Genomic DNA, 11,881 nt, shown 5'->3' on the forward strand with positions numbered 1-11,881 from the left:
ATGTATACATGTGTCCAAACATCACACTGTACCCCATAAATATAATTGTCAGTTAAAAACTTAGGAGTCAAGTCAGATCTGAAGAGAAGTCAAAACAGATTTCATACAGTTAATTTAGAGACATGGGACCCAATTAAAAATTTGTATTACTTTACTTGGTATTTTAGAATTTAACTGTTATTTTCTTGTTACACACACAGGCACAGGCACACAAATCCTCTATTTAACTGGCTTTCTCAGTAGGAACTCCATCTGTGTATTTGCAACAGCTGTAACTCAGCTTGGATGCTCCCCAGGGTGCTGGTCATATTGGACCCTGATCTGAATCTGAGGGAATCTGGATCTCTCTTGTAGGAAGCTTTCGGTTTAACTGGGAAGACAGGATGACAGTCAGTTGTGGAAGCTGAAGCGTAATCACCTCATATTAATATGGTGACAATTTTATATCGGAGTGAGCTCTGAGCTGCAAACAGCCTTCTAGGAAGCAGGCAGGGGACCCCCATCCAGGGTGATGGTAAGAATCCTGAGGCCCAGCTGCAAGGTGTTCAGCAGGGAGGGAGCACTCGTGGAGTCCCAGTGCAGAAGTCTCTGAGCAGCCACTTAGCCTCCCTGTGCTTGTGGGGTAACAGCCCGAGTTCATGTTGTGGGCATCTCATGCAGTGCAGTAGCTGGTCACTGTCAAGTGTCACTATTTCATTGAGTCAGAAGCCTGCAGAACTGTTCTCATTCCAAGGAGTGAGTCAGTCTGCTGTTCCTTACTCTCGGTGCTGGCTGAGCTCAGCAACCTGCTCTCTTCCTTCAGTTCAGGTTTCTCCAGGGCAAAGAAGTCTTTGTTGTTCCTTTCTGTATGACCAGATGGGAAATGAATTATAATATAGTCCTTAGATTATATTCCCACCTGGCAGCAATGCACTGAGTTACCTGACCTGAAATTTGTTGGACTTAGTCTCCATGGAGGAGGATTTATCATCTTCGTTGTCTCAGAAGTCCTGGTAGTGCCTCATACCAGCAATTTAGCCGGAGCAAAAGCTTTGAGACAGTGTTCTGGATCTGCTGAGCTGGTCTAAAGGAACCTCTTTTGCTTGAAGTAACTGTGATAGGAACTTTGTTACTGCTTCTGTTAGCTCAGGGGTTGGAATGAGAATCAGCAGCTGATCAGGTGAACAGCTAGGAGTACTGGAATTATGGAGTAGTGGAGGTAGATTTTATAAACAGAGGGTCCCAGTTTTTTGGAAATGGGAAAGAGAGAGGGTAGACTGGCCTTTCTAGAATTTGTAACAGAAAAGAGGACGCAGGAGCTTCCATTGACTAGTTAGTTAATGCAGTGCGGGATCTTAGCTGGTTTGCTTGGTCCAATTCCTGTCTCTTGGTTTCTTTTTTCCCTTCCCTTCCCCGCCTTCCCCTCCCTCTTCCCTTTTTCTTTCCAAGAGAATTGAGTCACTCCATATAAAAGAAGCAGCCAGTTGGCTAAAAAGTCCAACAAAAAACAAGTATTTATAGCTCTCCAAATTTCCCACTTGTCATTATCAATATACTTTTGCACACAGTTATAGTCAGTGTTTGGGATCCTTTTTAAAAAAATAAAAAGTTTCTGTAGGCTTTTCCATGCATGAACACAGCTTATCAACTTGCCCCGGCTGTGCCAGGATTCCATTGTTGACTGTTGTTTGAGCAGTCATGCCCTTTGTTCTTAGGCTGTGTGTTGTTTTTTTCCTAACATCATAGTATGGCTGGGTATTATTTTGATACAGATTACAATTACTATTACTATTTCTTGAAGTGTATTTCCCAGAGTGGAATATTTTAGGATCTTTTTTTCTCTTTTGTGGGGGTGGGGAACATGTAGCTTCTTGTGGATATTAGACATTGAAGTCTAAAAAAGTTCTATGTTTATGATTTGGCCCTCAATTTTCTAGAGATTCCAATGGTTCCTGCAAAGAAAAGAGCATTCAAGTATAGAAACCAGCCAGACTAAGTCTGGACATGTAGCTTTTCAGAAAGTGAAAAAAAATTATGTTTCTGCAGTTGCAAGGTGGCCTCTGAATGCCACACTGTGTGGCCACTCCCTTGGACAGTGGCTAGGCCACAAGGTCGCCTCCCCTGGCTCCAGTCTGTGGGTTGAATATGCTAACCGAACCTTCCCAGGAACCTCCTCTGCCCCCAGCCCCCAGGTCTGTACAGATGGTAGTTGGTACTTTCAGCCCGCCTTGAGAACTCAGTATTCTTCCTGTTAGCTTTCCTTCAAAGTAAAATCGGTAGAACCTGTTTTGAGTGTAGAAAATTTGAAGTCGTGGACAGCAGATTACAAAAAATTGCATATTATTGGCATCATGCACGAGATGTTCTCCTTCCTTCCTCTCCCTGTATTTTTTTTAGTTGGATGTTTTTCCTCAACAAGTATTTATTGAGAGTCTAGTATTTTCCAGACCCTGGAGCTATAGTAGTGGAAAAGATAGCTCTGGTCCAGAGTTTGGCTTCTCACGGGCTGGGAGGTCAGGACCAGGAGCTGGCACACAGGAGTGAGGTTGAAGAGGGTGTGCCCAAGGGGAGCTAACACAAGCAAAGTGCTGCTGAGAAAATGCCCAAGTGGGTGCCAAAGGAAGCAGCTTTCTCTTCCTTTTTTTTTTTTTTTTTGAGACAGAGTCTTGCTCTGTCGCCCAGGCTGGAGTGCAGTGGCATGACCTTGACCTTGGCTTACTGCAATCTCCACCTCCCCGGTTCAAGGGATTTTCCTGCCTTAGCCTCCTGAGTAGCTGGGATTACAGGTGCCCACCACCATGCCTGGCTCATTTTTGTATTTTTAGTAGAGATGGGCTTTCACCATGTTGGCCAGGCTGGTCTCGAACTGCTGACCTCAGGTGATCTGCCCACCTCGGCCTCCCTAAATGCTGGGATTATAGGTGCGAACCACTGTGCCTGGCTCCTTTTTGTATTTTTCGGAGAAGCAAAAGGACTTGTTGTTTAATTAAGCAAGACTATACTCTCCCAGAGCATGCAGTTATTATTGAGTAAAACATAGTTAATGAGATTTAATCACATTCCCTATCACTGTTGTGCAGCATGATAAGTAGGTGCAAATGGCAAGAAGCACACTGAAGTAACTGCAGTTGGTAACCTGGGCCATGGATGGCACTTGTCTTTGCCTCATTTTGCCTGTAAGGAGCATGGGCCTGTGGTCCTGGGGTACCTGGACTCTCAGCCTGGTGTGTGTGTGCCCTCAGCCTGGTCCTTTACTTCCATCACCCATCTAGAGGCTCCAGGACCCTTTACTGCACCCCTCCCTCCTCTAGATAGCTCAGTGTTTTCATCCCAGCACCTTTTTCTCTGCTGCCTGAGAACTGAGCAGCCAGAGACAAATTTTGGCTCTCAGGGTCCTCAAGGGTGTACAGCAAAGCTGTTATTATTATTTATTTATTATTAAGTATTTTATTTATTTATGTTTGAGACAGAGTCTTACTTTGTCGGCCAGGCTGGAGTGCAGTGGCATGATCTCGACTCACTGCAACCTCTGTCTCCCAGGCTCAAGAAATCCTCCTACATCAGCCTCCCAAGTAGCTGGGATTACAGGCTGGAGTGCAATGGCTCCATCTCGGCTCACTGCAACCTCCGCCTCCCAGGTTCAAGCGATTCTCCTGCCTCAGCCTCCTGAGTAGCTGGGATTACAGGTGTGTGCCACCATGCCTGGCTAATTTTTGTATTTTTAGTAGAGACAGGGTTTTACCATGTTGGCCAGGCTGGTCTCGGACTCCTGACCTCCTGATCTGCCCACCTCGGCCTCCCATAGTGTTGGGATTACAGGCGTGAGCCACCGCGCCCGGCTAGCAAAGCTGTACTTTTACCAAAAAAAAAAGAGAAAACATTTATAAATCAAGGTCTGAAGGCCCATGTGAGGCTTATTCTACAGCTTGCAATGCCTGTTTTTGCCCCTTGGTAAGTGGACGCACAGCTGGGCAGCCTTATGCTATCTCTGTGAACTACCCATTTCTGGCTTTGTTCATAATATTCCCTTGATCTGGAGGCCCTCCCCCAGCCCTGCCCCAAATCCTGTCTGTGTTGAGGGTCCTGCCCCAGGAAGCCCTCTGCATACTGTTCCCTGCATGTAATACCTGCCTGCTTTCACATTCTTCTAGACTGTGCTGTGCATCGTACAGTTCATCAGCATTATTGCAGAGTAGAGTGTCTCTGATTTGGAGTCAAGAGAAGGTTCCATTTTTCTGTACATCCCGATGTTTATTTTCTGAGTGTTCTCAGACATCACTAAGCCTCAGTCAAAATAAAGTATGATCATGATGTAACATTCATTGAGTGCTTATCACATGGTAGGCATTGTGCTATATGAGTTATTGCTTGACTTCCTAAAATAATCCCAGTAGAGATGCTAAATCTAAAGGTGAGAGAGATGGTTCAAAAAGACCTCAGTGAGCAAACCATGTACTATAATATCCTAAAAGATAACAAAAATATAACTAGGTATCTAGAGAAAACTCAGGAAGGATATGTGCCTTGGGCCTTTTAAGGACCATTTCTTAACACTTCTGTGTTCTTCTTGACACCTGTTTCTGGGTAGAGCACATAGAAAATGCTCAGTAAGTAAGTTCTTTTTCCTTGGCCCAGTTTGGCCTGATTTGGCCCCAGTTCTGTCTTTGTGAGTTACTTTATTAGTTGTTGGTGCTACTGTGCTGCTATTCATGTGGAAGGTTCCCCAAATGGGCTGCGCCTTAACATTGCCTGAGCAGAAGCCCCGAGGGATGGGGGATGAGCTTGCCTTGATATGGGACTGTGTTTCCCTGGCTGACAAAGGCTCAGCATTAGCAGCAGGCAATGGGAATTGATTGGCCAACTTAATATTTCCTTCATCCTAGCAAAGTCCTGAGTAGGCTAGGGACAGTCTGCTTTTTTGGTAACTCCTGTAGGCTGCCTTCTGCACAAGGCACCCAGCCTCTCACAGGTAGGATGAACTGGCCTCAGCACGCTTGCAGAGGGATGGAACTGTGCATTGCTTGCCAAGCTTTTTGTTTCCCTAAGGTTTTTGAGGTTTTCTTTGTTTTTGGTAACTTTCAATTTTTTTTTTTTTTTTGGACAGAGTTTCACTCTTATTGCCCAGGCTGGAGTGCAGTGGCGCGATCTTGGCTCACTGCAACTTCTGCTTCGTAGCTTCAAGCGATTCTCCTGCCTCAGCCTCCCGAGTAGCTGGGATTACAGACACGCGCCACCACATCCGGCTAATTTTGTATTTTTAGTAGAAACAGGGTTTCTCCATGTTGGTCAGGCTGGTCTTGAACTCCTAACCTCAGGTGATCCACCCACCTTGGCCTCCCAAAGTGGTGGGATTACAGGCATGAGCCACCGTGTCTGGCCTAACTTTTAATTTTGATACGGTCTTTTTTTTTTTTTTTTTTTTTTAAGACAGTTTCACTCTTGTTGCCCAGGCTGGAGTGCAATGGCGTGATCTCGGCTCACTGCAACCTCTGCCTCCTGGGCTCAAGAGATTCTCCTGCCTGAGCCTCCCGAGTAGCTGGGATTACAAGTGTGCACCACCATGCCCGGCTATTTTTTGTATTTTTAGTAGAGACAGGGTTTCACCATGTTAACCAGGCTAGTCTCAAACTCCAGTCTGCCTCGGCCTCCCAAAGTGCTGGGATTACAGGCATGAGCCACTGTGCCCTGCCTTGATACAGTTTTAAGCATACAGAAAAATGGTAAGAATAGTACAAAGAACTCTCATACCTCTTCCCCAGATTCACTGCTAGGATTTTGCCTTGTTTGCTTTTCTGACTTGCCAGTGTCCCCCACCCTGCAGCATATGCACATGCACACACACTGTCTTCTGAACCATCTGACAGGGAGTTGCAGGCAGTGTACCTTTACTTCTGAATACCCCAGTGTGTATTTCTTAGGAACAAAGACATTCTCTTATATAATCGCAGTACAATTATTTTTAAAAACCAGCAAGCTTAATGTCAATACAATGCTATTACCTAATACATTGTTCATATTCAGATTTTTTCCATATTCCACTATGGTCCCAGTAATGGCAGAGCTTTATTTTAAAGAAAACAATCCTGGGGTGTGTGGGTGTCACCTTGGTTACATTCGCTCCGAGGAAAGCAGAACCGACAGGTATTTGGGGAAGTGACTGCCGTGGGTGCCACATCACCAGCTCCTTGTGTCTCTGCAGGACCAGAGGAGCGAGAGCAGCAAGAACCACACCCAGCAGCAATGTCAGCGGAAGTGGAAACCTCAGAGGGGGTAGACGAGTCAGAAAAAAAGAACTCTGGGGCCCTAGAAAAGGAGAACCAAATGAGGTGAGCCATGGGGGCTGGCTGCACTGAATCAGGTGGGCCCAGCACCTGTCGTGCTCAGCACACCTGGTTTTGTCTGTTGGCAGCACTGGGGAGTGGCCATGGGCCATGAGCTCTGGACCCCTGGGTGCCTGCTTGGCCCTGCAGGGACCGCATACAGCTTTGGCTGCTTAGAACTCTCCCCACTGGTCCATTGTCTCATCCAAGGAGGCAGGGCAGGTGCTCCTGGGAGTGCTGATAGGATTTGATGTTAGTTATCCTTTTTTCTTTTTAAAAACTTGCGCGTTTCCTCATCTGGGCTGAGAAAGGGTAAACGCAGGCAAAGCTGGCTCTGTTCAGTCTTTTACCACATAAAAGACTGCAGGGCAGCCTTTCCTTACTCTGTATAGGGACAGCTCATGCTAAACCTGAGCTTCCAGGCCCTGTTCTGCATCATTAGCCTCTCATTATAGCCCTGTCATTGGCCAAGTTTTTTTTTTATCCCTTGAAATAATTGCTAATAATAAATTGATTCTCAGCACATGGATGATAACGAGCTAATCTCCTAAAGAAGACAGCAGAAGCCAGACCATGATAAGGCCAAATTTTTCTCACTCTTGTAGATGGATTGTGTGGACACATGTAAGCCCCTGCCCAAGTACCACCATCTTTAGGATCACGTTTTCTACCTTGTCCATCCATCCACACACCTTTACAACTGTGTAATTTCGTTAAGCAGCACAAACCCAACGTCCTGGCCCTAGCCTCTCGGTTGTCTCTTTTGCATCCTTCCGTGCTTGGTCCTAGTCACATATAGTCCCAAAGAAGCTGTGGGTCCAAGGTGGGAGGAAGGCAGTAGGGCCATCTGAGGAGACCCATGGTCACAGCCTTACTGAGGTGTGTGAATTCCAGAAGACACGTTTCAAGGCAGGCTGTTCTTAGAGAAGCCAGCAAATACTGAAGGGAATACAGATGTCTGTCTCTTCGACCACTAGGTGGCCACAGAAGCAAAGCATTGCTCATTTGGGTGGTTCCCAACACAGACACAGGGACGTGGGTACTACTCTCAAGGAGCAGGCCACAGTTATCCCTTGTGTCCTGAGTCCTTGGAGCAGACTGTCATGTCTGCTTGCCCTGTGTTCCCTGACAAGTTGCTGCTATTTGTGTTGGAGTGAAGTGTCTGAAAAGCCCCAGCCTCCAGTACAACAGGTGGTCACCTTGGGGTGTGGACTCAATCTTCTCTCTCTGGTCCTTTCTGGAAAGCTGGGAAGGGCTAATTGACACACAAACACCTCCCATCTCTCCACAGAATGGCTGACCTCTCGGAGCTCCTGAAGGAAGGGACCAAGGAAGCACACGACCGGGCAGAAAACACCCAGTTTGTCAAGGACTTCTTGAAAGGCAACATTAAGAAGGAGCTGTTTAAGGTTTGTGCCCCGCATTGGGTTCCAGACTGTCATATGGGGTTGGGGTGGGGGCCTTGGTCCCATGAGAAAAGTGCCCCTGGAGCCACTCTGAGGGAAAAGCTGGGCTTTTCTCCACACTCCATTCCTTCTTGACGTTAAGCTCTGGCTCTCTGCTGGGTACAGTGGCTCATGTCTGTAATCCCAGCACTTTGGGAGGCCGAGGCAGGTGGATCACTTGAGGCCAGGAGTTTGAGACCAGCCTGGCCAACATGGTGAAACCCTGTCTCTACTAAGAATACAAAAATTAGCCGGGTGTGGTGGCGCGTGCCTGTACTCCCAGCTACTTGGGAGGCTGAGGTGGGAGAGTCACTTGAACCTGGGAGGCGGAGGTTACAGTGAGCCGAGATCGTCCCACTGTACTCCAGCCTGGGTGACAGAGCGAGACTCTTTACCCCACCAAAAAAAAAAAAAAATTGGTTCTCATGGCTTAGATAGAATAACATAGTGGTGTGAAGGAAGCAAAAGTATGCGTGTTCCAAAGACTTCACCGTGCCATTCCTTTAAGAAACAAAAGCTTCCTTGTGTGTTAAATAATTCACTACATAAAAATGGACCATAGGATTGGGTCTTTGGGGTTGGGGGTTGTCACTTGAGCCTCTGCATCCAGCTGCTCGGATGTGGTGTGCTCAGGCATAGCTGGCCTCCTGTCACCTCCACAGCTGGCCACCACGGCACTTTACTTCACATACTCAGCCCTCGAGGAGGAAATGGAGCGCAACAAGGACCATCCAGCCTTTGCCCCTTTGTACTTCCCCATGGAGCTGCACCGGAAGGAGGCGCTGACCAAGGACATGGAGTATTTCTTTGGTGAAAACTGGGAGGAGCAGGTGCAGTGCCCCAAGGCTGCCCAAAAGTATGTGGAGCGGATCCACTACATAGGGCAGAACGAGCCGGAGCTACTGGTGGCCCATGCATACACCCGCTACATGGGGGATCTCTCGGGGGGCCAGGTGCTGAAGAAGGTGGCCCAGCGAGCACTGAAACTCCCCAGCACAGGGGAAGGGACCCAGTTCTACCTGTTTGAGAATGTGGACAATGCCCAGCAGTTCAAGCAGCTCTACCGGGCCAGGATGAACGCCCTGGACCTGAACATGAAGACCAAAGAGAGGATCGTGGAGGAGGCCAACAAGGCTTTTGAGTATAACATGCAGGTACTACTGGGGGCTGCCAGCTGCTAGGGCTGAAGAGGGAAACTTTGACAGTGGTAGCAGATCCATAGTGGCCCAGGAAGGCACACATGGCATTAGGACAGATGAGCTGCAGGGTGCCGAGAGGAAGGTGGCCACCAGATTGGCCACCATAGCTTGTGGGCCCAGTGGGTGGTTCCCAGCATGGAGGCCTGGTGTGATAGATGCCAGTGGGTAGTGTTTTGGGAAGGGTAAGTCCTCTCGCACATAGAGGGGTCTGGAAGAATGGAGCTGGCTTCCTCCCTCATTGCAGGATGCTGGTCTTGAAGAATGGTTAATTTTCTTTTCAAGTTTTACTCTGAAAAGCCCTGCTTTATAAGTTAATAGAGAGCCAGTGCCACCAAGGAGAGTAAATAAGCTCTGTTTACAAGTAGCCTTTAGATGAGGCTGAACCTGGGGAAGCTTACTCTGTCCCCAGGTCCTGTCAGCTTCCACTGAGGCCTCCCAGGGCACTCAGGATGAGTATGCCCTGCCACAGTCTCATTCTCCCATGTTCCAGGTTTTCTGTTGCTTCTTGATAAAAAAATAACCAGCACCTAGAAATGGGGATGTACTCATGCCCTCCTGTCTGTGCTGTGGTAGTTTCAGTGGCTTGAGCCACCTCAGAGAAGGCTAGGCATGGGGGTACATCTCTGGTCAGTTCCCAGGGGAGACCCAGCATTTGGCAGCCTTCTTGGGGTACCAACATCCACACCTCCCCAGAGCTCATGCTAGGGAGGGAGGAGCATCAGGCAGTGCAGCTGCCGCCCACCAGTGCTGCTTGCTGTGTAGTTGGCACACCTGAGCAAGCTCACCTGCTCCAGCTCACTCTCTCTGGAGGGCGTCCTCTAAAAGGAGAGTGTAGCCAGGCGCAGTAGCTCATGCCTGTAATCCCAGCACTTTGGGAGGCTGAGGCAGGGGGATTACTTGACCCCAGGAGTTGAAGACCAGCCTGGGCAACCAAGGTGAGACACCATCTCCCCACAAAATTTAAAAATTAGCCAGGTATGGTGGTACACACACGTAGGAGGATAAGGTGGGAGGACCACTTGAGCCTAGGAGTTTGAGGCTGCAGTGAGTTAGCCATGTTCATAACACTGCACTCCAGCCTGGGCAACAGAGACCTCATCTCAAAAGACATTTAAAAAAAAAAAAAAAAGTATGGGCAGCCCAAAGATGGCTCAGTCGATCCTCTGCTCCTGCAGATATTCAATGAACTGGACCAGGCCGGCTCCACACTGGCCAGAGAGACCTTGGAGGATGGGTTCCCTGTACACGATGGGAAAGGAGACATGCGTAAATGCCCTTTCTACGCTGCTGAACAAGACAAAGGTAGGTCTGTGTGTCCTGACCTCCCCTCCTGGGGCAGGTGTAGCAGGAGACTCCACTGATGCCATGTCTCCTATTGGTGCTGCCACACAGGTGCCCTGGAGGGCAGCAGCTGTCCCTTCCGAACAGCTATGGCTGTGCTGAGGAAGCCCAGCCTCCAGTTCATCCTGGCCGCTGGTGTGGCCCTAGCTGCTGGACTCTTGGCCTGGTACTACATGTGAAGGACCCATCATGCCACACCGGTACCCTCCTCCTGACTGACCACTGGCCTACCCCTTTCTCCAGCCCTGACTAAACTACCACCTCAGGTGACTTTTTAAAAAATGCTGGGTTTAAGAAAGGCAACCAATAAAAGCCAGATGCTAGAGCCTCTGCCTGACAGCATCCTCTCTATGGGCCATATTCCGCACTGGGCACAGGCTGTCACCCTGGGAGCAGTCGGCACAGTGCAGCAGGCCTGGCCCCCGACCCAGCTCTACTCCAGGCTTCCACACTTCTGGGCCCTAGGCTGCTTCCGGTAGTCCCCGTTTTTGCAGTACATGGGTGACTATCTCCCCTGTTGGAGGTGAGTGGCCTGTAAGCCCAAGCTGTGGGAGGGGGCCTTGCTGGATGCTGCTGTACAACTTCTGGGCCTCTCTTGGACCCTGGGAGTGAGGGTGGGTGTGGGTGGAAGCCTCAGAGGCCTTGGGAGCTCATCCCTCTCACCCAGAATCCCTCTAACCCCTTGGGTGCGGTTTGCTCAGCCCCAGCTTATCTCCTCCGCGCTGTGTAAATGCTCCAGCACTCAATAGTGGGCTTTGCAAGCTACCTCCTTCCCTGCCTCCTGGCACCGGGTGGGTCAAGCCACCTCCCCATAGGAGAGTCCCTCAGAAGCAAGGGCATGTTATGTCTGTGTGGGGAGTGGACATCGTCCATCATGGCTCCCAGCAGCCACCTCCTGCTCTTGGTCTACTCTCCAGCACCTCTAGTCTCCAAAGCAAAGTCACTCTAACCGTCTTGCAAAGATCTTTAAAGTGTATCCAGCACTGCTATTTTTTAGCTCAGAAATACCTTAGAGGTTTCCTACTTAAAAGGTTTTTTTTAAAAATATATATATATTTAAAAATAAGGGTTTTAAAAAAGCACATATTTGTATTTAAACAATTCATTCTCTAAAAGAGAAACATGAACTTAAATAATTTTATTAATAGGAATCTACTACCTGTAAAAGTTTTATTTCAAAAAGGGTTAAAAAGTAGGGAAACTCTTTAAACTACTGACCAAGACTGCCACCTTCATAATTCAGATGAGTTAGTGCAGAGATGGCCAGGGCCAGAGGTGGCCCAGAACCTGCGTGTGCAGACTGCGCTCTGTTAGTCTTCTGCCTGTCAGCCTCGGCCGAGTCTGTCTTGCTTAAGGGTGCGCCTCCCCAGGGCTGGATGATGCTGTGCTCAAGCCTGCGGGTAGGAGGGCTCCAGCTTGCAGATCCCATGCGTGGATGCCATATATAGATGGTTGAAACCAGCATCAGAGGAAGGAAGGTGACCTTACAGCCACTGCCGAGACCAACGTGTGCCCTGGCCCAGTCACAGCTGGAAATCCCAGGGCTGGTCTACACCCGACTCTGGTTTCGTTTAATTAGGTCCTTACGTGTTGGTGT

At 48.6% G+C, this 11,881-nt stretch overlaps 1 protein-coding gene across 6 annotated transcripts in view; it reads left to right on the forward strand.

Moving 5' to 3' along the window:
- Positions 1 to 10,609, forward strand: part of HMOX2 (heme oxygenase 2) — a 35,491-nt gene extending 24,882 nt beyond the window's left edge. For 4 of the 6 annotated variants that reach the window (XM_057299973.2, XM_003815118.5, XM_055099272.2 and 1 more), the window contains 5 exons: positions 6,179 to 6,305; positions 7,591 to 7,708; positions 8,407 to 8,898; positions 10,119 to 10,245; positions 10,336 to 10,609. In XM_057299973.2, coding sequence (XP_057155956.1) covers positions 6,220 to 6,305; positions 7,591 to 7,708; positions 8,407 to 8,898; positions 10,119 to 10,245; positions 10,336 to 10,463 — 951 coding nt within the window. In that variant the 5' untranslated portion in view covers positions 6,179 to 6,219 and the 3' untranslated portion in view covers positions 10,464 to 10,609. Of the gene's footprint in view, positions 1 to 3,519; positions 3,666 to 6,178; positions 6,306 to 7,590; positions 7,709 to 8,406; positions 8,899 to 10,118; positions 10,246 to 10,335 lie in introns of all 6 variants that reach the window. The other 2 variants (XM_055099274.2, XM_063598314.1) reach the window with 2 other exon arrangements.
- The last annotated feature ends 1,272 nt before the right edge of the window (positions 10,610 to 11,881 follow it).

This window comes from Pan paniscus, chromosome 18 (genome assembly GCF_029289425.2).
Source record: "Pan paniscus chromosome 18, NHGRI_mPanPan1-v2.0_pri, whole genome shotgun sequence".
Classification (NCBI taxonomy): Eukaryota; Metazoa; Chordata; class Mammalia; order Primates; family Hominidae; genus Pan; species Pan paniscus.